Source organism: Bombina bombina, chromosome 6 (genome assembly GCF_027579735.1).
Source record: "Bombina bombina isolate aBomBom1 chromosome 6, aBomBom1.pri, whole genome shotgun sequence".
NCBI lineage: Eukaryota > Metazoa > Chordata > Amphibia > Anura > Bombinatoridae > Bombina > Bombina bombina.
Genome location: NC_069504.1, coordinates 745,325,835 through 745,352,175, shown reverse-complemented (window position 1 = coordinate 745,352,175; position 26,341 = coordinate 745,325,835). Strand labels below are relative to the sequence as shown.

The window sequence follows — 26,341 nt, the reverse complement described above, 5'->3', positions numbered from 1 at the left end:
CTAACACTAACCCTAACGCCCCCCTAACTTAAATATTAATTAAATAAATCTAAATAATATTTTTATTATTAACTAAATTAATCCTATTTAAAACTAAATACTTACCTTTAAAATAAACCCTAATATAGCTACAATATAAATAATAATTATATTGTAGCTATCTTAGGATTTATTTTTATTTTACAGGCACCTTTCAATTTATTTTAACTAGGTACAATAGCTATTAAATAGTTATTAACTATTTAATAGTTACCTAGCTAAAATAAACTGAAATTTACCTGTAAAATAAATCCTAACCTAAGTTACAATTACACCTAACACTACACTATACTTTAATAAATTATTCCTATTTAAAACTAAATACTTACCTGTAAAATAAACCCTAATATAGCTACAATATAAATAATAATTATATTGTAGCTATCTTAGGATTTATATTTATTTTACAGGTAACTTTGTATTTATTTTAGCTAGTTAGAATAGTTATTAAATAGTTATTAACTATTTAATAACTACCTAGCTAAAAGAAATACAAAATTACCTGTAAAATAAATCCTAACCTAAGTTACAATTAAACCTAATACTACACTATCATTAAATTAATTAAATAAACTACCTACAAATAACTACAATTAAATACAATTACATAAACTAACTAAAGTACAAAAAATAAAAAAATAAGTTACAAACATTTTAAAAAATTACAACAATTTTAAGCTACTTACACCTAATCTAAGCCCCCTAATAAAATAACAAACCCCCCCAAAATAAAAAAATGCCCTACCCTATTCTAAATTAAATAAAGTTCAAAGCTCTTTTACCTTACCAGCCCTTAAAAGGGCCATTTGTGGGGGCATGCCCCAAAAAGTTCAGCTCTTTTGCCTGTAAAAGAAAAATACAACCCCCCCCAACATTAAAACCCACCACCCACATACCCCTAATCTAACCCAAACCCCCCTTACAAAAACCTAACACTAATCCCCTGAAGATCATCCTACCTTGAGTCGTCTTCACTCAGCCGAGCAGCGATGGAGCCGAAGTGGACATCCGGAGCGGAAGAAGTTAATCCTCCAAGCGGCGCTGAAGAAATCTTCCATCCGATGAAGTCATCATCCAGGCGGCGCTGAAGAAGTCTTTGATCCGGGCGATGTCATCTTCCAAGAGGCGCTAAAGAGGTCTTCTATCCGGGCGATGTCATCTTCCAAGCCGGGTCTTGAATCTTCCTCCCGCCGACGCGGAACCTCCTTCTTCACTGACGGACTACGACGAATGAAGGCTCCTTTAAGAGACGTCATCCAAGATGGCGTCCCCTCAATTCCGATTGGCTGATAGGATTCTATCAGCCAATCGGAATTAAGGTAGGAAAAATCTGATTGGCTGATGGAATCAGCCAATCAGATTGAGCTTGCATTCTATTGGCTGATCGGAACAGCCAATAGAATGCGAGCTCAATCTGATGGAATCAGCCAATCAGATTGAGCTCGCATTCTATTGGCTGATCGGAACAGCCAATAGAATGCGAGCTCAATCTGATTGGCTGATTCCATCAGCCAATCAGATTTTTCCTATCTTAATTCCGATTGGCTGATAGAATCCTATCAGCCAATCGGAATTGAGGGGACGCCATCCTTAAAGGAGCCTTTATTCGTCGTAGTCCGTCGGTGAAGAAGGAGGTTCCGCGTCGGCGGGAGGAAGATTCAAGACCCGGCTTGGAAGATGACATCGCCCGGATAGAAGACCTCTTCAGCGCCTCTTGGAAGATGACATCGCCTGGATCGAAGACTTCTTTAGCGCCGCCTGGATGATGACTTCATCGGATGGAAGATTTCTTCAGCGCCGCTTGGAGGATTAACTTCTTCCGCTCCGGATGTCCACTTCGGTTCCATCGCTGCTCGGCTGAGTGAAGACGACTCAAGGTAGGATGATCTTCAGGGGATTAGTGTTAGGTTTTTGTAAGGGGGGTTTGGGTTAGATTATGGGTATGTGGGTGGTGGGTTTTAATGTTGGGGGGGGGGTTGTATTTTTCTTTTACAGGCAAAAAAGCTGAACTTTTTGGGGCATGCCCCCACAAATGGCCCTTTTAAGGGCTGGTAAGGTAAAAGAGCTTTGAACTTTATTTAATTTAGAATAGGGTAGGGCATTTTTTTTATTTTGGGGGGGGTTTGTTATTTTATTAGGGGGCTTAGATTAGGTGTAAGTAGCTTAAAATTGTTGTAATATTTTTAAAATGTTTGTAACTTATTTTTTTATTTTTTGTACTTTAGTTAGTTTATGTAATTGTATTTAATTGTAGTTATTTGTAGGTAGTTTATTTAATTAATTTAATGATAGTGTAGTATTAGGTTTAATTGTAACTTAGGTTAGGATTTATTTTACAGGTAATTTTGTATTTCTTTTAGCTAGGTAGTTATTAAATAGTTAATAACTATTTAATAACTATTCTAACTAGCTAAAATAAATACAAAGTTACCTGTAAAATAAATATAAATCCAAAGATAGCTACAATATAATTATTATTTATATTGTAGCTATATTAGGGTTTATTTTACAGGTAAGTATTTAGTTTTAAATAGGATTAATTTAGTTAATAATAGAAATATTATTTAGATTTATTTAATTAATATTTAAGTTAGGGGGGCGTTAGGGTTAGACTTAGGTTTAGGGGTTAATAATTTTATTACAGTGGCGGCGGTGTAGTGGGGGGCAGGATAGGGGTTAATACATTTATTATAGGTGACGACGGTGTAGGGGGGGCAGGATAGGGGTTACTAGGTATAATGTAGGTGGCAGCGGTGTCCGGGAGCGGCGGTTTAGGGGTTAATACATTTATCAGAGTTGCGGCAGGGTCTAGGAGCGACGGTTTAGGGGTTAGTAACTTTATTGAGTTGCGGGAGGCTCTGGGGGCGCCGGTATAGGGATAGAAGAGTGTAGTTTAGTGTGAGTGCTTAGTGACAGGCTAGCAATAAAGCTGGGAAAAAGCCGAAGAGCAGCGAGATCGGATGAGTGATAACTCTCACAGTCCGCTGCTCATCGCCCCGCGGCTTTTTGACAGCTTTGTTTGATAACTTAGGCGTATTTTTTCAGGTCCGCGGCTGCGAAGGTAGGCGAGCGTATTGGGCCGGCGAAGGCAGAAAAGTAGACGGCTTGATAACTACCCCCCATTGTGTCTTTAAAAAGAAAGTGTGTTTTATTTCCATTTTTTCCTCATATTTTATAATTTTTTTATAGTAAATTATAAGATTTTATGAAAAACAAAATTTATGCTTACCTGATAAATTTCTTTCTCTTGTGGTGTATCCAGTCCACGAGTTCATCAATTACTTGTGGGATATTCTCCTTCCCAACAGGAAGTTGCAAGAGGACAACCACAGCAGAGCTGTCTATATAGCTCCTCCCCTAACCCCCACCTCCAGTCATTCGACCGAAGACAAGAAGAAAAAAGGAGAAACTATAGGGTGCAGTGGTGACTGTAGTTTTAAAATAAAAAACACCTGCCTGAAAATGACAGGGCGGGCTGTGGACTGGATACACCACAAGAGAAAGAAATTTATCAGGTAAGCATAAATCTTGTTTTCTCTTGTAAGGTGTATCCAGTCCACGGGTTCATCCATTACTTGTGGGATACCAATACCAAAGCTTTAGGACACAGATGAAGGGAGGGACAAGGCAGGAACTTAACGGAAGGCACCACTGCCTGTAAGACCTTTCTCCCAAAAATAGCCTCCGAGGAAGCAAAAGTATTAAATTTGTAGAATTTAGAAAAAGTATGAAGCGAAGACCAAGTTCCGCTTTACAAATCTGTTCAACAGAGGCCTCATGTTTAAAAGCCCATGTGGAAGCTACCGCTCTAGTAGAATGAGCTGTAATTCATTCAGGAGGCTGCTGGCTAGAAGTCTCATAAGCTAAACGGATTATGCTTCTCAGCCAAAAAGAAAGAGAGGTTGCCGAAGCCTTTTGGCCTCTCCTCTGTCCAGAGTAGACAACAAACAATGCAGATGTTTGACGAAAAGCCTTAGTAGCTTGTAAATAAAATTTTAAAGCATGAACCACGTCAAGATTGTGTAACAGACGTTCCTTCTTTGAGGAAGGATTAGGACACAGTGATGGAACAACAATTTCCTGATTGATATTCTTATTAGATACCACCTTAGGAAGAAACCCAGGTTTGGTACGCAAAACTACCTTATCTGCATGGAAGATCAGATAAGGGGAATCTCACTGTAAGGCAGACAACTCTGAAACTCTTCGAGCCGAAGAGATAGCTACTAAAAATAGAACTTTCCAAGATAAAAGCTTGATATCTATGGAATGCAAAGGTTCAAACGGAACCCCTTGAAGAACTTTAAGAACTAAATTTAAACTCCATGGCGGAGCAACAGGTTTAAACACAGGCTTGATTCTAACTAAAGCCTAACAAAACGCCTGAACGTCTGGAACATCTGCCAGACGCTTGTGCAAAAGAATAGACAGAGCAGAAATCTGTCCCTTTAAGGAACTAGCTGACAATTCCTTTTCCAATCCTTCTTGGAGAAAGGATAATATCCTAGGAATCCTGACCTTACTCCACGAGTAACCCTTGGAGTCACACCAATGAAGATATTTACACCATATCTTATGATAGATTTTCCTGGTGACAGGCTTACGAGCCGTTTTGATAAAATCAAGCGTTCAATCTCCAAGCAGTCAGACGCAGAGAAATTAGATTTGGATGTTTGAAAGGACCTTGAAGTAGAAGGTCCTGCCTCAGCGGCAGAGACCATGGTGGAAAGGATGACATGTCCACCAGATCTGCATACCAAGTCCTGCGTGGCCACGCAGGTGCTATCAAAATCACCGAAGCTCTCTCCTGCTTGATCTTGGCAATCAGACGAGGGAGGAGAGGAAATGGTGGAAACACGTAAGCCAGACTGAAGGACCAGGGCACTGCTAGAGCATCTATAAGCGCTGCCTAGGGATCCCTTGACCTGGACCCGTAACAAGGAAGTTTGGCGTTCTGACGAGACGCCATCAGATCCAGTTCTGGTTTGCCCCATAGTTGAATCAGCTGGGCAAATACCTCTGGATGGAGCTCCCACTCCCCCGGATGAAAAGTCTGCCGACTTAGAAAGTCCGCCTCCCAGTTCTCTACTCCTGGGATATATATAGCAGAGAGATGGCAAGAGTGAACCTCTGCCCATAGAATTATCTTTGAAACCTCCATCATTGCCAGGGGGCTCCTTGTTCCCCCCTGATGGTTGATATAGGCTACAGTCGTGATATTGTCCGACTGAAATCTGATGAACCTGACCACAGCTAGTTGAGGCCAAGCCTGAAGAGCATTGAATATCGCTCTCAGTTCCAGAATGTTTATCGGAAGGAGGGCTTCCTCCTGAGTCCACGATCCCTGAGCCTTCAGGGAGTTCCAGACTGCGCCCCAGCCCAGAAGGCTTGCATCTGTCATCACGATAGTCCACTCTGGCCTGCGGAAACTCATTCCCCTGGACAGATGGGCCCGAGATAACCACCAGAGAAGAGATTCCCTGGTCTCTTGATCCAGATTTAGCAGAGGAGACAAATCTGTGTAGTCCCCATTCCACTGATTGAGCATGCAAAGTTGCAGTGGTCTGAGATGAAGGCGGGCAAACAAAACTATATCCATTGCCGATACCATTACGCCGATCACTTCCATACACTGAGCCACTAACGGCCGAGGAGTGGAATGAAGAGCCCGGCAGGAAGATAGAAGTTTTGATATCCTGACCTCTGTCAGAAATTTTTTTATTTCTACTGAATCTATCAGAGTCCCTAGGAAGGAAACTCTTGTGAGAGGGGAAAGAGAACTCTTTCCTTCGTTCACCTTCCACCCGTGAGACCTCAGAAAGGCCAGAACAATGTCCGTATGGGACTTGGCGATTTGAAAAGTCAACGCCTGGATCAGGATGTCGTCTAGGTAAGGGGCCACCGCTATGCCCTTTGGTCTTAGAACCGCCAGTAGGGACCCTAGAACCTTTGTAAAGATTCTTGGCGCCGTGGTTAACCCGAAGGGAAGAGCCACAAACTGGTAATGCCTGTCTAGGAAGGTGAACCTGAGGAACTGATGATGATCTCTGTGAATCGGAATGTGGAGATAAGCATCCTTTAAGTCCACGGTAGTCATATATTGACTGGATCGGGGGCTACTCCTTCATGCTGTCTTAGAGGCAGCAGCAGGTTTTTTGGCCTGCTTCCCCTTGCTCCAAGCCTGGTTAGTTCTCCAGACTGGTTTGGACTGGGCGAAATTTCCCTCTTGTTTTGCATTAGAGGAAGTTGAAGCTGTGCCACTCTTGAAGTTTCGAAAGGAACGAAAATTATTCTGTTTGGTCCTTAATTTATTGGACCTATCCTGAGGAAGGGCGTGACCTTTTCCTCCAGTAATATCAGAAATGATCTCCTTCAGTCCAGGCCCGAATATGGTCTGTCCTTTGAAGGGGATGTTAAGAAGCTTAGACTTTGAAGTAACATCTGCTGACCAGGACTTAAGCCATAGCGCCCTACGCGCCAGAATGGCAAAACCTGAATTCTTAGCCGTTAGCTTGGTTAAATGAAAAACGGCGTCAGAAATAAAGGAATTAGCTAATTTGAGAGCTTTAATCCTGTCTAAAATATCATCTAACGGGGTCTCCACCTGTAGAGCCTCCTCAAGAGACTCAAACCAAAAAGCCGCTGCAGCAGTAACAGGGGCAATGCATGCAAGAGGCTGGAGAATAAAACCTTGTTGGATAAAATTTTTCTTAAGGAGACCCTCAAATTTTTTATCCATAGGATCTAGGAAAGCACAACTGTCCTCGACGGGGATAGTTGTACGGTTAGCTAGAGTAGAAACTGCTCCCTCCACCTTAGGAACCGTCTGCCACGAGTCCCGTATTACGGCATCTATGGGAAGCATTTTTTTAAAAGCAGGAGGGGGAGAGAACGGCACACCTGGTCTATCCCATTCCTTAGTAATAATTTCCAAAAACCTCTTAGGGACTGGAAAAACATCAGTGTAAACAGGCACTGCAAAGTATTTGTCCATTTTACACAATTTCTTTGGAACTACAATTGGGTCACAGTCATCCAGAGTCGCTAAAACCTCCCTGAGCAATAAGCGGAGGTGTTCGAGCTTAAATTTAAACGCTGTCATCTCAGAATCAGACTGAAGTAACGCCTTCCCTGAGTCTGAAATGTCACCCACAGATTGAAGCTCCCCTGCTTCGGCTTCTTCATATTGTGAGGGTATATCGGACACGGCTACTAAAGCATCAGAAAGCTCTGTATTTGTTCTAGCCCCAGAGCTGTCTCGCTTTCCTTGTAACCCTGGCAGTTTGGATAATACCTCTGAGAGGGTAGCATTCATAACTGCCGCCATGTCCTGTAAGGTAAAAGAATTAGACGCGCTAGATGTACTTGGCATCACTTGCGCGGGAGTTATAGGTTCTGACACGTGGGGAGAGCTAGGTGGCATAACCTCCCTTTTGTCAGTCTGAGAATCCTCTGGTGATAAATCTTTAAGTGCCATAATATGGTCTTTATAGTTTATAGAAATTTCAGTACATTTGGTACACATTCTAAGAGGGGGTTCCACAATGGCTTCTAAACATATTGAACAGGGAGTTTCCTCTATGTCAGACATGTTTAACAGACTAGTAATGAGACCAGCAAGCTTGGAATACACTTGTGTAAATGTGAAAAAGCAATTAAACAAAACCGGTACTGTGCCTTTAAGAAAAAAAAAACCAGCACATAAACTGCAAAACAGTGATAAAAAGTAGTAAACTCTTCGAAATTTTTACAGTGTGTATAAGGGACTAAAGCAACATTGCACCCACTTGCAAATGGATGATTAACCCTTTAGGCCCCAAACCGGATTTAAAAAACGTTAAAAAAACTTTAAAAAGCAGTTAATCACTTTGCCACAGCTCTGCTGTGGCTCCTACCTGCCCTCAAATATCGATTAGGGAAGAAATAAGCCCTCTATAGTGGTCCTCAGATGTCAGAGGACTCCTCTAGGGAAGCTGGATGTCTCAGTCTGAATATGAACTGCGCATCTAAGGCGCGAAAATAGGCCCCTCCCACCATGCACTGGACGTCAGAGGGGCCTTAAGAAAATACTTCTAGGAGTATCTGACTAGCCATGTGGAAAACTAGGCCCCAAATAAAAGCTTATCACCCTCAGAGAAAAAACGTTCTATCTATATAACATGTAAACATTTTGTCACTACAGGGAGTGCAGAATTATTAGGCAAATTAGTATTTTGACCACATCATCCTCTTTATGCATGTTGTCTTACTCCAAGCTGTATAGGCTCGAAAGCCTACTACCAATTAAGCATATTAGGTGATGTGCATCTCTGTAATGAGAAGGGGTGTGGTTTAATGACATCAACACCCTATATCAGGTGTGCATAATTATTAGGTAATTTCCTTTCCTTTGGCAAAATGGATCAAAAGAAGGACTTGACAGACTCAGAAAAGTCAAAAATAGTGAGATATCTTGCAGAGGGATACAGCACTCTTAAAATTGCAAAGCTTCTGAAGCGTGATCATCGAACAATCAAGCGTTTCATTCAAAATAGTCAACAGGGTCGCAAGAAGCGTGTGGAAAAACCAAGGTGCAAAATAACTGCCCATGAACTGAGAAAAGTCAAGCGTGCAGCTGCCAAGATGCCACTTGCCACCAGTTTGGCCATATTTCAGAGCTGCAACATCACTGGAGTGCCCAAAAGCACAAGGTGTGCAATACTCAGAGACATGGCCAAGGTAAGAAAGGCTGAAAGACGACCACCACTGAACAAGACACACAAGCTGAAACGTCAAGACTGGGCCAAGAAATATCTCAAGACTGATTTTTCTAAGGTTTTATGGACTGATGAAATGAGAGTGAGTCTTGATGGGCCAGATGGATGGGCCCGTGGCTGGATTGGTAAAGGGCAGAGAACTCCAGTCCGACTCAGACGCCAGCAAGGTGGAGGTGGAGTACTGGTTTGGGCTGGTATCATCAAAGATGAGCTTGTGGGGCCTTTTCGGGTTGAGGATGGAGTCAAGCTCAACTCCCAGTCCTACTACCAGTTTCTGGAAGACACCTTCTTCAAGCAGTGGTACAGGAAGAAGTCTGCATCCTTCAAGAAAAACATGATTTTCATGCAGGACAATGCTCCATCATATGCGTCTAAGTACTCCACAGCGTGGCTGGCAAGAAAGGGTATAAAAGAAGAAAATCTAATGACATGGCCTCCTTGTTCACCTGATCTGAACCCCATTGAGAACCTGTGGTCCATCATCAAATGTGAGATTTACAAGGAGGGGAAACAGTACACCTCTCTGAACAGTGTCTGGGAGGCTGTGGTTGCTGCTGCACGCAATGTTGATGGTGAACAGATCAAAACACTGACAGAATCCATGGATGGCAGGCTTTTGAGTGTCCTTGCAAAGAAAGGTGGCTATATTGTCACTGATTTGTTTTTGTTTTGGTTTTGAATGTCAGAAATGTATATTTGTGAATGTTGAGATGTTATATTTGTCAGGATTCCATTTCATGTTTTACTTCTCTCACTTCTCATCACATGGTTCTCTCACTTTCATGTTACTTAAGGCTCCACCTGTCAGCAAACAGGTGCTTAGTTATTTTCATTAGCAGGAGTAACAGCTTACACACAGTCTCTGAGCTGTATTGTTTTTCTCAAACCAACTGCTTTCACAAAGGACTGTTTGCTTGGATTACTCTGTACTATTTTCTACAAGGATTACATCCCCTGAAATATCCTGTTTGCATCCTTGGATTTACAGCTAAGTTACCTCTTAATTTTATTCCTTGCATACTATTTGAGAACTTAACTGCTGAATTGTTATTGTACACTTACAGCATCACTCTTAATTTAACTGGAGCTGACAGGCACTGCAGTTTTCTAAATAACTCTGCACACTATTTCATACTGGGGAATCAATGTCTCCTTTCTCACTTCATAATATATATGCTGCTTTAAGAACAAGACTTTGAACTCTAAGTTACAAGATTGAACTGAAGAGGATTTAACTATTTCAAAATAAAAAGAGTTACTTGGTTTTGCAACTGCAAGTCTGGGCATCTTGCCAAATTCCTCTCTTACTCTGCAGCAGCTGCTCTCAATAAACACAGTTTCAAAGTTGCAGCTACAAGACAACTGAAGCATTCTCTGTGACTTGTTAAAAGTATATCTCTTGCAAACCAAGCTTACTTCTTACAAGGATTAACCAACTCTCTCCTGCATTACATGTTTATTTAATGTAAGCTTAAAAAATAATTTTTGTTCTTTCAAGTTCTTTAAATTAGAAGCATATTTTTCTTCTATCATTTTTTCATTATTTTTCCATACTGTGCCAGTCTAACAGTATTGGAAATATTGTGCTTAGAAGGATTCATGTTGTGATAGTACTAACAGCATTGAACCTCTAACTTAATATTAATTCACCACAGGTTTACTGGTCTATGCTCACCTAAATAGCCCAAAAACCCTGGTGATACAAAACAATAATTGATCTGCAGTTGCGTTCCACTTACATAGTTGAAATAGACTTTACAATATTGGTTTCACTGGTAAAAATAAATAATTGAAATGGGTATATATTTGTTTTTTGGTAAGTTGCCTAATAATTATGCACAGTAATAGTCACCTGCACACACAGATATCCCCCTAAAATAGCTATAACTAAAAACAAACTAAAAACTACTTCCAAAACTATTCATCTTTGATATTAATGAGTTTTTTGGGTTCATTGAGAACATGGTTGTTGTTCAATAATAAAATTAATCCTCAAAAATACAACTTGCCTAATAATTCTGCACTCCCTGTAAGTAATACGAGTATTAACATGAACATTACCCTGTTTTGTAAGCATGATCCCAGTTGTTGTTAAATCACTGCATCTGGCTTACCTCAAATACACAAGGCTCTGTCAGCATTTTCTAGACCTTATCATCTCTCTAGAAATAAATATACTGAACATACCTCAAAGCAGGTAATCTGCAGACCGTTCCCCCAACTGAAGTTTTCCCATATTCTTCAGTTATGTGTGAGAACAGCAATGGACCTTAGTTACAAACCGCTAAGATCATCAACCTCCAGGCAGAATTCTTCTTCTAATTTCTGCCTTGAGAGTAAAACAGTACGACGCCGGTACCGTTTGAAAATAACAAACTCTTGATTGAAGGTAAAACTACACTAAGTCACCCCATATCTCTTATACTTACTATCTTGTCGAGAGTTGCAAGAGAATGACTGGGGGTGGGGGTTAGGGGAGGAGCTATATAGACAGCTCTGCTGTGGGTGTCCTCTTGCAACTTCCTGTTGGGAAGGAGAATATCCCACAAGTAATGGATGAACCCGTGGACTGGATACACCTTACAAGAGAAATAATGATATCTTTAGAAAGTCCATTAAATGGAGAGAAAAACAGTATATAATATGTGTGGGTACAGTAAATGAGTCAGAGGAAAATTACAGAGGGAAAAGGAGGCGGTGCTGCTGCAGTATAGTTCCGTAAACAGACCAAACCAAGACCGGTGTAGGGGTGTGTGGAGCCAACCAAAAGCGGGGGACATCAGCAGTAAACTCAGCAAAGACGAAAAAATGGTAGGCTACTGAGCAACAGGTAAGAAAAAGATATGTGGTTTATTCCATTAAAATGACAAAGAACACAGCAATACAAAGAGGGGTGTTAGCCATCTAACATGTTTCGCGCATAAGAGCGCTTACTCATAGATGCTGCGGAAAATTACAGCTAAACACAAACACCGCAGAAATGCAAAAATAGCCTTGGTCCCAGACGGTCAACAAATTGAAAAGTCATCTGGTCACTAAGGGGTTAAAGGGATACTAAACCTAATTTTTTTTTTTCTTTCATGATACAGATAGAGCATGCGATTTTAAGTTACTTTCTAATTTACTCCTATCAATTTTTCTTTGTTCTCTTGTTGTAGCTTGAACAGGGGTGAAACGTGCGTAGCACATTATATTCCAGCAGGATACACCAGGACCCGTTCAAGCTACAACAAGCTATTATTCTTATAAAGGAAACCCCAGATTTACAGAATACCCGGTCTGGTAAGCAGGAGGTTTCAAACCGTATTTGTCCCCCCTACAGTTATCACGGACAGTGGAACCAAGCGAAACAGGAGGGTAAGGTAAGTCACTGAAAGAGGCCCCACTCATGGCACAGCAACGATTATGGTGGGCTGACTACTTACCGGTCCTATGATTATATTGCCGACGGACCGCTTTGGGAGAGACTGCTTAACAATAACCATACCTCAGATGGGGTTCTGCACCTTAAGAAGCAATTTGCTTGAACGCTTGTGTAATGCATACTAATAAAGGGACTGCTAACTTGATGGAATAATTCCACGACTGGCGTTATACAGAAACAGGGAGCTCCCTGAATCCTTAACAAGGGTACCCTTAGTCAATCCTGCATGGACTATAATTATGAGTTACCGCTTTGTGGCTTTATCAATTTATTGTGAAATTAATTGTGAAATTAAATATTTTGTTTGATGCATCTATATGTTGTGACCTCTGATCTTTCAATATAAGGGCTGTTGTTAGGTCAAGTGCCAGATAAGGGTATACTTAAACCAATCTGGGGGAGATATATATTTCTGTATCACCCTCAGTTGGGATACTTTTTCTTGTTTAAATATATATATGCATGTATATACATAAATACACACATATATATATATATATATATATATATATATATATATATATATATATATATATATATATATATACACATACATAAAAATACACACAATGTAACCCTTTCTATTCAAACATCTTGTCATATGCCATATCCCTTTAACCTTATAAAAATATTTACTAATAATTTATCTGAATAATTTTTATTATAGAACACACACACATTTTATATATTTATATATATATGTAACAGTATTTGAATGTACTTATGTTGTGTTTGGTGCACATTTATTTCTAGCCCTAAACCATTACGCAAGGTCTTCTATTGCTATAACCCGGCTCTAAATTTGTGCATCGTGTTGCACATTTAATGTCAACTTGTAATGTGTGCGCAAGTCACAATACTGCAATATCGCAGCCGTACGAACGTTAGTGGGACACTTGTAATCTAGCCCAAAGATGATACAAATGTCTTTGTAACTGCTTACAATATTTTAATATGAAATGTCTGTTTCCCTACAAAAATGGTTAAATATATCATTAACAAATTATTTCATTTAGAATAAAAGGTGAGTGTCATTCATTTAACGCCAATGACGCAAATCCGAAATTACTCTCCACATCACAGGTAATACATTTGATTAATTAATCTGAAATATGGTTTTTTTTTTGTTTGTTTTTTATTAATTATTTTTTGTTCAAACTACCAGAAGATTTCTTCTCTGGCACAAACAACAAGAAATTGCATCTTAAATGATGCTATCACATAATATGGTCTATTAAAGTGAGCAGATCATGTAATGAATAATTTACAAACTAATTTATTCAGAATATAGACAGACAATCTATATGTATACATATATATTGTCTATATTCTAAATAAATTTGTTCGTTGCTCTGTCTCATCGATAACTTTGATACATGATGCTTCACATCACGCCTCTATAAATGATTCCTCTGACACGTCATCCTTTCTAATCAACATATACAACCAGATCACTCTAATCTCAAATAGGTTTTTAAGATGGGTGTGAAAACTTTACCCCATCTGATAGGTCAGGATATAATATTTAAAGGGTAAACAGCCCTGCAGTCGGTTCGCCTTTGAGAAAGCTACGGCGAAAAGCACATCAGGCGACCGCCAACCAGCTATAGACCTCTCTGAGAAATTTGCTCCACATCCTCTCTCTAGCCTAATTATTATATTTGCATTACAATACTTGTTACTATGTCACTGGGTCTTCCTAATGCTAACATAATTATCCATCTGTATAAAAATTGTGCCACATTTGGATTTAGGCTTCTGCATTCTGGGGTTTAGATAAATTTTGGGCTTGGATAGCTAAACATTAACTGGGCTATTTGCCCCCAATCGTACATTTAGGGAGTGTCCCGTATGTTAATATAGATTACATTACCACATATGTGGTTTCTTATTTATCTATCCCAGTATTATAGGCAACAACATTGCTTCACTACTACCTGTATAGTTTAGCCCATATTTGATAGCTGCTGGTGTGAAATTGGTTCCACCAGTGGTATTAGGCTTCCTATGCTGGATTAAGACTCTTTTTTTCAGGTCTGTACATCATACACAACATCACGTAGAGGTTATATACTGGTTTCTATCTGTGTCGTTTTTAATATTTGTTTGTGATTTATGTTATCCTTCTTCTACTGATTTTCATTCGTATTTTCAATAGAAGTTATATTTTATTACTCTGCTGGTGTCCTTACCCACATATACTCTCTATAAGCGAGTGCTGATTATTGGTGCTTTCTGTTTTAATTTTTTCCAATTGTACAATTTGGCACTCAGCACCCTCCACAAACTTTTATTTTGTGGATATATATATAGGCTCTAAGTGTTACACACAACCCCCCTTTGTTTTATAATATCTGCCACCCACCTTGAGGCTGAGGATGGAGTCTAAGGCTTGGAAGCAACCGACATCTGGGTTCTGTGGATCAGTGCCCCTCTGTCTAGGATGCCACATTAACATACACTGAAGCCAACGCTCCAATTTGCTTGCAAGGATCCTGAGAAATAAATATCCATATTAATATTTATTTCATGTACTAACAGCCATAAGCCAAAAAGAGATTTTAAAAGGGACAATAAACACTAAATACATTTCAGGCACCTCTTTCTAACTACAGTAGCCGCCATTTTGGAACATCGGTTACTCTGCAAGTATCTAAAGGGAGATTTAAAAATTGCGGCAGGGAGTAACCTCAATACTATGTTTGTATTTAGTGTTTAATGTCCCTTTAAGGACTATATGACTGATCATCATATGCATCTTTGCATGTGCAAACAACCTACATTCAAAATAAATGTTTTAAAAGCATTTAAAAATGTTCACTTTATTAATGAGCGGTTAAGACAATTATCAGCATTCTGTAGCAAATGTAGGTTACATCATTTCCATTACTGGCCTCTCTAGGGAGTGTGGGACAAGCACTATTCTTGCATGAAAGGAAGAGGAGTTTAATTTTCCACAGATGTCTGTGGCATTTTAATGTGTGGGAAGAAAATAGAAGCATAGATTTTGACGGCAGATAAGAACCACAGGGCCAATAAGTCTGCTCAAAATGTCCTAAAAGTATAAACGTATCTAGTTTGTAGGATAGCCTTACAATTATACCAGGCATTCTTTAACAGTGACATTACCACCTCTTGTGGAAGAACATACTTAAATTAGAATAAGACCAACTTACCCACTTAGATGATTGGGAGTGGGTAAGAAACTGGAGAACTTCACAGCCCTTGAAAGATCTTCGTACACTACAATATGCTCGTTACTCTTTTCACGCACCTTACTGTGCCTGCACGCAGAACAAAAACACATCACAAACAATACAAACCTCCACAAGCACAGATGCATTTCCCCCCCCCCATTTTTCTCTATACATGTTTTATATTTTGTAAACTAACAATTAGAATCTTAACACTTATGATACAAATAACTTGCACTGTATCTGGAATATTGCAACACAACATGTGTAGTGTTATTATACATGTGTAATATTTCTTTGGTTACCATATGTCCTGGTGACGTGAAACACAAAACCTTCATGATTCAGAAAGAGCGTACACTTTTAAACAACCTTTTTTTACTTCTATTATTAAATTTGCTTTGTTCTGTTGGTATCCTTTGTTGAAGAAGCAGCAACATACTACTGGGAGGTAGGTGAACACATCCAGTAGTGTATTGCTGCTCATGAGGCTACCTAGGTATGCTCATTAAAGGACCATTGTGACGGAAGAGTGGGTGCCCAGGCTCACTGATGGGGTTTGGGCGCACATGGTTTCCATCTGTGTTTTGGGGCTTGCCTCTCATGCATGTATGTCAATAGTAGTGGTGTATTGCTATTTGTACAAATTATGTCACAAGCCAGTGTACAAAGAAAGACTCTGCTTAAAAAGACTGATTTACATATCTGAGCAGGCTGCTTCAAAGCAGAGAGTTAATTACTCATGGCAGTAAATCTTCTAGGGACAAAAGTGGTATCTGGCCCATCTATTACCCTCAGATCTGGCACTTCAAAAGGCTGCATTTGTACATCCTCAGCCAGACTGACTACAATCTCAGCAGGTGATCAGGGGGTGGGACTAACAGTGGTTAACAGTGATGCCCCTCTGTGTGCTGGGTTACGATTGGTTGCTAAGATCATCGCTAGGGGGCGTGTTGTGAGCTGACAAGAGAGATGGGCAGTTTTCAAAACCACTTTGCCTGGAAAAAAAAAGACTTATTCCAAGTTGCCTGAATTATACAGGGGTCGATTACCCAAGAGCTCTCTAAGGAACTATAGAGCATTTCATTCTTTTACTATTGACCCTGCTCTACTGCAACCGGGGGTCTGAGCGGAACATCAACTGTGTGGTTAACCCCTTTGTGGGAGTTAAATATACAGTACAGCAGGGTTTAGACTATAATGGCCCTTTAATAATGGATACCAAGAAAATGGAGTAAATTAAATAAGTAAACTGGAATGTTGTTTAAAATTGCACTCTCTGTCTCAATCATGAAAATTTAAATTGTAGGTGATTTGAAAATTTACATTAACTATGCATTATGAAGGGCCATACCAAGTGAGTCTATTGCATGAAGAGCTGAGTTAGCCCTGCACAATGCATATTTAATGCTGCATACAATTTGAGGTGAATTATACACAGCATTAACTATACATTGTGCAGGGCTAACTCGGCTCTTCTTGCAGAAGATACTGACTGGGTTTTGGCCCTTTATAATGCATAGTTAATGGCAGGAATGGAAAAGTTTAATTTCACTTGCCATTCACTTTATAAAAAAACATTCCAGACAAAACTGGAATCCATATGGATGCATTTCAGTATTAAATAGAAGCATTTTTGTAATATACATTTATTAACAAAAATGCTTCTAATAAAAGCTTTAGCTGGTTCGAAAGTGTATTTAAAGAGACATTAAACCAAAATATTTTCTTTCATGATTCTGGTAGAGAATACAATTTTAAACAACATTCCAATTGAATTCTATTATTTAATTTGCTTCATTCTTCAGTTATCCTTTCTTAAAGAAACAGCAATGCACATGGGTGAGCCAATCACATGAGGCAAATATGTGCAGCCACCAATCAGAAGCTATTGAGCCTATTTAGATATGCTTTTCAAGAAGGACTATCAAGAGAATGAAGCAAATTAGATAACAGCAGTAAATTAGAAAGTTGTTTAAAATGGTATTCTCTATCTGAATCATGAAAGAAAAATTGTGGCTTTAATGTCCCTTTAAGTATGCACCGTGCACCAGCATTTTAAACACAGCACATGCTCAAAGAGCCTAAGGTGCTTGTACCATCTGGTAATGACTCAGTTTGTTAATTGCTGACATGATAAAAGTCCAACTGGTGCTCTGAGCAGCTGCAGTATTTAAAATGCTGGTGCACTGAGAATATCTAGCTGTGCTTCACGTGCACGTGCAGAGAAAAATACTAACACTAAAACAGTGATAACTTTTACTAGAGGCATTTTGCCAATACATGTATAGTGCAAATATGTTTCTATTCAAAGATGTAATTCATCTATGTGCATTTCAATTTTTACCGGAATGTCCCTTTAAGCTACCTTATCTTTACCCATCTATTCCCTCCTCCACTAGATTCTACCTCACTCAATGATCCATCTGCCACTCCTGCCACTATATTGTCTTTCAATACATCTTCCTTCTCTTGTGTTTTGACCTTCACTTTAATGTACTTTATTATATTCTTCCTTGCAACACAAAATTCGGGCAAAATGCTGATTTATTCCTAAAAACAGATTTTAGATTTTTTTCATGTGTAGGTTGGAAATCTATTTTGCCAGATGTTTCTCACCACTGAACAGGTTGCCAGTTTGGAAGGAAAGGTCTGAATCCTGTTATGCATTCAAAGGCCAGTGTCCCAAAGCTCCAGTAATCAACAGTCACGGTGTACTTCTGCTGCTCCAGTAATTCTGGCGCCTGAGTGAAACATCAACGCAATATGTAAATGGCGGGTAAGGGAATCACAGCTTGGACTAGAGCATGTGGCATAAATAGGACAAACACGCTCAAAAAGAAAATGCTCTAAAGTGTTAAAACAATTTATTTTTGTATTATTGCTTGTATAGAACGAAGCCTTTTAAAAACAAGTGTTACTGTTCCTTTAATCAACTGATAGTCTAGGAATCTGATTTTGAACACTCCATAAATCTTTAATTTGATTTGCAGGTTAAAGAAAACAATTTATGCTTACCTGATAAATTTATTTCTCTTGTGGTGTATCCAGTCCACGGATCATCCATTACTTGTGGGATATTCTCCTTCCCAACAGGAAGTTGCAAGAGGACACCCACAGCAGAGCTGCTATATAGCTCCTCCCCTAACTGCCATATCCAGTTACCAAAGACAAGCAGAGAAAGGAGAAACCATAGGGTGCAGTGGTGACTGAAGTTTAAAGTTAAAAAATACCTGCCTTAAAATGACAGGGCGGGCCGTGGACTGGATACACCACAAGAGAAATAAATTTATCAGGTAAGCATAAATTATGTTTTCTCTTGTAAGGTGTATCCAGTCCACGGATCATCCATTACTTGTGGGATACCAATACCAAAGCTAAAGTACACGGATGAAGGGAGGGACAAGGCAGGTACTTAAACGGAAAGTACCACTGCCTGTAAAACCTTTCTCCCCAAAATAGCCTCCGAAGAAGCAAAAGTATCAAATTTATAGAATTTTGAAAAGGTATGAAGCGAAGACCAAGTCGCAGCCTTGCAAATCTGTTCAACAGAAGCCTTATTTTTAAAGGCCCATGTGGAAGCCACAGCTCTAGTAGAATGAGCTGTAATCCTTTCAGGAGGCTGCTGGCCAGCAGTCTCATAAGCTAAGCGGATTATGCTTCTTAGCCAAAACAAAAGAGAGGTTGCCGAAGTCTTTTGGCCTCTCCTCTGTCCAGAGTAGACAACAAACAAAGCAGATGTTTGACGAAAATCTTTAGTAGCTTGTAAATAATACTTTAAAGCACGAACCACGTCAAGATTGTGTAAAAGACGTTCCTTCTTTGAAGAAGGATTAGGACACAATGATGGAACAACAATCTCCTGATTGATATTCTTGTTAGATACCACCTTAGGTAAAAAACCAGGTTTGGTACGCAGAACTACCTTATCTGCATGGAAGATCAGATAAGGAGAATCACATTGTAAGGCAGATAACTCGGAAACCCTACGAGCCGAGGAAATAGCTACCAAAAAAAGAACTTTCCAAGATAAAAGGTTCAAACGGTACCCCTTGAAGAACTTTAAGAACCAAAAGTGAAATCAGTACATTTGGTACACATTCTAAGAGGGGGTTCCACCAAGGCTTCTAAACATAATGAACAAGGAGTTTCCTCTATGTCAGACATGTTTAAACAGACTAGCAATGAGACCAGCAAGCTTGGAAAACACTTTAAATCAAGTTAACAAGCAAAAAATACAAACGGTACTGTGCCTTTAAGAGAAACTAATTTTGTCAGAATTTGAAAAACAGTGAAAAAAGGCAGTTAATCAAACGAAATTTTTACAGTGTGTATAATAAGCTAACAGAGCATTGCACCCACTTGCAAATGGATGATTAACCCCTTAGTTCAAAAAACGGATCAAAAAAAGATAGACGTTTTTTTAACAGTCACAACAAACTGCCACAGCTCTGCTGTGGCCCTACCTTCCCAAACAAACGACTTTGGAAAGCCTAAGAGCCCTTTAGAGAGGTCCTATAGCATTCAGGGGACTCCTGGAGGAAGCTGGATGTCTCAGTCTGTAAAAGTTACTGCGCAATAAAGCGCTAAATTAGGCCCCTCCCACTCATGTTAAAACAGTGGAAAGCCTCAGGAAACTGTTTCTAGGCAAATTTAAGCCAGCCATGTGGAAAAAACTAGGCCCCAATAAAGTTTTATCACCAAAGTATATATAAAAAAGCTTAAACATTTCCAGCAAACGTTTTATATTGCAAGTCTATAAGAGTACTGGTATCATGCTGGTAAGAATGATACCAGTCGCTATTAAATCACTGTATTCAGGCTTACCTTACATAAATCTGGTATCAGCAGCATTTTCTAGCATTTACATCTCTAGAAATGTTTTTAACTGCACATACCTCATAGCAGGATAACCTGCACGCCATTCCCCAGCTGAAGTTACCTCTCTCTTCAGTTATGTGTGAGAACAGCAATGGATCTTAGTTACAACCTGCTAAGATCATAGAAATCACAGGAAGATTCTTCTTCTATTTTCTGCCTGGGACAAAATAGTACAACTCCGGTACCATTTAAAAATAAACTTTTGATTGAAGAAAAAAACAACTACGTTTCACCACTTCTCTCTTACTACCTCCATGCTTGTCGAGAGTTGCAAGAGAATGACTGGATATGGCAGTTAGGGGAGGAGCTATATAGCAGCTCTGCTGTGGGTGATCCTCTTGCAACTTCCTGTTGGGAAGGAGAATATCCCACAAGTAATGGATGATCCGTGGACTGGATACACCTTACAAGAGAAATTGCTTTTTGGTCTTTGTGGGGAACATGTGAAATGCACAATTTTACAAATGAAAAGGGGTTTAATGCCCTTAGATGTGGAAAAAAAATAAAGTAAAAGATGCCTCTTTGATATCTGATAAAAAAAAAAAAATCCTTTTTAGAAACATAATTGTCTCCACTAGATATAAATCAGTGTTCTCCCCAGGACCTTTTTAATGGGTGCACTACACATTTGAGTTTTACTGACCACCCGGCTAAAATTGTAGCCAATATTAAAGGCACATAAAACCCACATTTTTTCTTTTCTGATTTAGAAAGAGCATGCAATTTTAAACAACTTTCTAATTTACTTCTATTATCTAATTTACTGCAGTCACGTGATATCCTTTTCCGAAAAGCATATCTAGATAGGCTCAGTAGCTGCTGATTGGTGGCTGCACATAGATGTCTCGTGTGATTGGCTCACCCATGCGCATTGTTATTTCTTCAACAAAGGATATCTAAAGAATGAAGCAAATTAGATGTATTCTCTATCTGAATCATGAAAGAAAAATTTTGGGTTTGATGTCCCTTTAAGCTAAATATAGTTAAAGGGATATGAAACCCACATTTTTTCTTTCTTTCATGGATTCAGATAGAGCATGCAATTCTAAGCAACTTTCTAATTTACTCCAATTATAATGTTTTCTTTGTTCTCTTGGTATCTTTATTTGAAAAAGCAGGAATGTAAGCTTAGGAGCCGGCCTATTTTTTGTTCAGCACCCTGGGTAGCGCTTGCCGATTGGTGGCAAGCGATACCCAGGTGCTGAACCAATAATGGGCTGGCGCCTAAGCTTACATCCCTACTTTTGTTGTTAGGGTAAAATACAGCCGATCCTCCACCCGCATCTCAGACTGTATTTTGCATATCGATGACAAATCCGGCTTCCTCTAATCGTTGCGTGCTCCACAATTCGTCATCGATCTGCTCAATACAGTCTGAGATACGGGCGTAGGATCGGCGGTAATATAATTGAAGGTTGTTTAAAAATGCATGATCTATCTGAAAAATGAAAGTGTGGTAACAGCTCCCCATTAAAAGTATAGGACACACTATGGGCCAGTTTATAAGTGGAGCGCTAAATACCGCTTTTGAGAAAGCAATATTAGCGCTCCACGGAGTAATACCAGCGCATGCTAATGTGCGCTGGTATTATAAGTTGAGCGTAATGCGAACACAAGCTCACGTTCACATTGCTAGGAAGCATTGCGCTCATGAGAGCACGCTTCCATAGGCTCCAATGGGAGCCGCGTTCTCATGCCGTGAGACACAGCATGAGAACCTTGTGCAGCGAAGGGGGTAATTAGCACAGCAATTTTAAATATATATGTATATGATTATATACATATATAATTATGTGTTAATATACAGTATGTATATACACATATTAACACATAAATATATAGAAGCATATGCATATACATATATATTTACAGGGAACACACAGTTCCCATAGACCGCCATGTAAAGGCACTATTCATTGCCGTTTTTTTCTAACACCCCACAACCGCCACTTTTAACCCCTAAAAACTGCCTAGTACAGTTGTTTTTTTATGGGGGAAAATGCTAGATTTTTTTTCCATAAAAAACTAAAAGACTCTCTATTTTAAAGGGCATTTGGGGCACTTTTTGAAAAAGAAAATTTATGCTTACCTGATAAAGTTATTTCTTTTTTGACACGATGAGTCCACGGATCATCTTAATTACTAATGGGATATTGACCTCCTGGTCAGCAGGAGGCAACAAAAAGCACCACAGCAAAGCTGTTCAATAGCTCCTCCCTTCCCTCCCACTCTGGTCATGCGACCGAAGTTAAGGAAAGAAAGGAAAAACCAAGGTGCAAAGCATAAATTTTCTTTTCTTTTTTATGACACGATGAGTCCACCGATCATCTTAATTACTAATGGGATTCAATACCCAAGCTAGAGTACACCGATCATACGGGAGGGACAAGACAGGGAACCTAAACGGAAGGCACCACTGCTTGAAGAACCTTTCTCCCAAAAGCGGCCTCAGTCGAGGCAAAAGTGTCAAATTTGTAGAATTTATAAAAAGTGTGAAGAGAGGACCAAGTTGCAGCCTTGCAAATCTGTTCCACAGAAGCTTAATTTTTGAATGCCCATGAGGAAGCAACAGCCCTTGTGGAATGAGCCGTAACTCTCTCAGGAGGCTGCTGTCCAGCAGTCTCATAAGCAAAACGTATGATACTCTTCAGCCAAAAAGAAAGAGAAGTTGCCGTAGCTTTCTGTCCCTTACGTTTTCCAGAGAAAATCACAAACAAGGTAGACTGCTGACGAAAGTCCTTAGTCGCCTGCAGGTAAAACTTTAAAGCCCGGACCACGTCCAAATTGTGCAGAAGTCGTTCCTTCTGAGAAGAAGGAGTAGGACACAAGGAAGGAACAACAATCTCCTGATTAATGTTCCTATCAGAAACAACTTTAGGAAGGAATCCTAATTTGGTACGTAAAACTACCTTATCTTAATGGAAAATAAGATAAGGAGACTCATACTGCAATGTCGAGAGCTCTGACACTCTCCGAGCGGAAGAAATAACAACAAGAAATAAAACTTTCCAAGACAACAACTTAATATCTAAAGCAGTGCTTTCCAAACGGTGTGTCGTGACACATTAGTGTGTCGGCGGCAGTGTGTAGGTGTGTCCCTGCTTCAGCACACATTTTTTTTAATTCATTTTTTTTTTTAAATTGTTTTTTGGTTTCCGACTTTCCACCTGCCTGCTGCGCATATCACATGGTTGACTTGTGATTGATACCTAGTGGGTCACAGATCATCTTAACCTATTGACGCAGCTCAGTGGGAACTGAAACTATTTCCATTGGCAGCACATTGGCTCCTGACTGCACGTGTAGTCTCCTCAATCGGCTCATGACTGCACGTGTAGTCAGTGAGTGGGATAACAGTGTGTTTGCAGCACAGGCAGTAGTCAGTGCAAATCGCAGAGCTCTGAGGGCGGCAGCTTAAACGCCGAGCTGAATTTAGAAGTCAAAGTGTTGGGTTTTTTTGCAGCTAGCTCCCAGTAGTGCATTGCTGCTCCTGCTCTTGATTTATGAATAGGAAGTGGAAGCTTAAAAATGCTTGATGATGAAATGCGAGTGTCTTTATCTAATATTCCACCAAATATTCAGAAACTGTGTTCATCCCATCAACCTCATACATCCCATTAAAATAGTAAGTAGCTATTGGTGTTATTAAACTTGTTTTAATTCTTGCACATACTTACTGTTACTTGTAAATACATTTCGTAATTATATAAATTATGTATGTGTCCCTATCTCTTAAAACAAGTTAGTTTAACCTCCTGTTTGATACTACAATTGAATTACCATGTCGAGAAATGATGTAGGTCTAAAAAGTGCGTCACCAACATGAAAAGTTTGGAAAGCTCTGATCTAAACAATGCATGGGCTCAAACGGAGCCCCTTGAAGAACTTTGAGAACTAAATTAAGACTCCATGGAGGAGTAACTGGTTTGAATACAGGCCTGATCCTGACCAAGGCCTGACAAAAAGCTTGTACATCTGGGACATCCACCAGACGTTTGTGTAACAAAATAGATAAAGAGAAGCTATGTCTTTTAAAGTAACCCCAGAGGGGACTATAGCGGAAGCGCAGGGCACTGCTTGTGAGGGCGGTAAAATTTAGGACGCTTGGGGAGAAGGCTGCGGCATATATTGACTCTCATCATTAGACTCTTGGATCCGCCTTAGAGGAGATTGGCTCAGAAAAAATCTTTTCCCTATAATTCAAAGTCCCCTTGGTCCATGCTTGTTCACAATTGGTCAGATAGCAAATAAAAAAAAAATTTTTTATCTGCAAATATAAAATAGAAAAACCGTTACTGTCTCTTTAAATTCAAAGCAATTCCTTTTTTACTGCAAACCGTTCAGCTTAGCAAACTAAAAATGGTACACCTCTGCACCTCAGCAACTCTGCTGAGGTGTTCCTACCTGACTGAAGATCAACAATTTCCCCTTTAATCAGCTCCAGACAATCCGTTTAGCGCTGCTGAAGGGGAACTACTGCTCCGATACTAGAAACGCATGCTCTGCTTCAACATGCGTCTCTAGAACATACCGGACAAATCCATCTTAATGTCGCTCCCTCAGAACTGAACCTGAGGAGAATAAAATGCTGACTAAATGTTTACCTCAGACTGAAGGATATAGGGCAGCAAGAAAACATGGGAGGCACAGTGAGAATTATGTCCCACAAGTTCCCATTGCTCTAAAGCCACCAATGCGCTATTGGAGAGACTGATATGGCTACGGCTACACCCTAGGACAAAGCAGCACAATCCTGTACCACTTTAAAAATAATAAACTCTTGATTGAAGAATTCTAACTAACACCTCACTTTACCACTTCCTATCACTAACGTAGGCAAAGAGAATGACTGGAGTGGGAAGGGAGTAGTTATTGAACAGCTTTGCTGTGGTGCTCTTTGCCGCCTCCTGCTGACCAGGAGGTGAATATCCCATTAGTAATTAAGATGATCCGTGGACTCATCGTGTCATAAAAAAGAAATTAAGATTTGATCTCTGGTTAATTTTCTGGTTATTTATTGCGTGCCTACAAACGGGCAAATTTGCCAGTTTGCAGATATTGCAATAAATTAGCGCTCTGCTTGTAATCTAAACCTATATAAAAGTATTGAGTGTGCCAAAAACATTTTAATTTAAACAGAAAGAGAAGTAATCTGCCAGGAACAAACAACAGCTCAGTGGTTTGTTCTATGGCTTGGTTACCACCTGTGAGTAATTTCTTTTTTGCCCAATTGTGCTTTTCATAGAGGAAAACTTTCCTGAAGTATCTCAGTCTGATCCCACCTAACAAGGTCAGTCCAGCCCCGAAATACCAGGCTATTTTCCTCTGAGCAAGGGAAACGGCAACCCCAGACGATCGTTTCTTCTATGACATTTTAACAAAAAACTTATAGTACTCGATAAAGCGTTATCATTTGCACTCATCTTGTGATCTAGGCCTGTGTGTTTAAATCCCACAAATAGGTTAAACACATAGGTAAAGTCCACTTGGGAGCTGCAAAGCATTACAGCTCACAAGCAGCACATAGCTGGTGATCTGCAGGTCACATGACTCTCACTCCTGATAGATTCACTCGCAGATCCCTGCATGGCATTTGCAATGCTTGCAGCTCATCAGCAGGATTTTTCCTATGTACTTTACGGGGATTAAACACATAGGGCCCAATTATCAAACACTCGCTGGGATGGAGAGAGATCACACAAAAAACTTTTTAGAACAATATTCTAAAGCATGTGTATCTCTTTCACAGCCAGAACAAGATAAACAGCTCTCAAACTAAAATGTAAAATTTCTACATTTGCTTCTAATAAAAGCTATAGCTGTTTCAAAAGTGTATTTAAGTTTGCACCGTGCACCAGCATTTTAAACACAGCAAATACTCAGAGAGCCTAAGGCGTTTGTACCATCTGGTAATGACTCAATTTGTTAATTGCTACCATGATACAAGTCCCACTGGCACCATGAGCAGCTGCAGTATTTAAAATGCTGGATCACTGAGAATATCTAGCTATGCTTCATATGCACGTGCAGAGAAAAATGCTAACACT

The 26,341-nt window shown here is 39.7% G+C and overlaps 1 protein-coding gene across 1 annotated transcript in view; it reads right to left on the bottom strand.

Moving 5' to 3' along the window:
- Positions 1 to 26,341, bottom strand: part of IKBKB (inhibitor of nuclear factor kappa B kinase subunit beta) — a 221,534-nt gene that overhangs the window by 121,933 nt on the left and 73,260 nt on the right. Inside the window, exons 8-10 of the mRNA XM_053718001.1 lie at positions 18,033 to 18,157; positions 15,396 to 15,503; positions 14,585 to 14,714 (exon numbers count right to left, since the gene is read on the bottom strand). Coding sequence (XP_053573976.1) covers positions 14,585 to 14,714; positions 15,396 to 15,503; positions 18,033 to 18,157 — 363 coding nt within the window. The remainder of the gene's footprint in view (positions 1 to 14,584; positions 14,715 to 15,395; positions 15,504 to 18,032; positions 18,158 to 26,341) is intronic.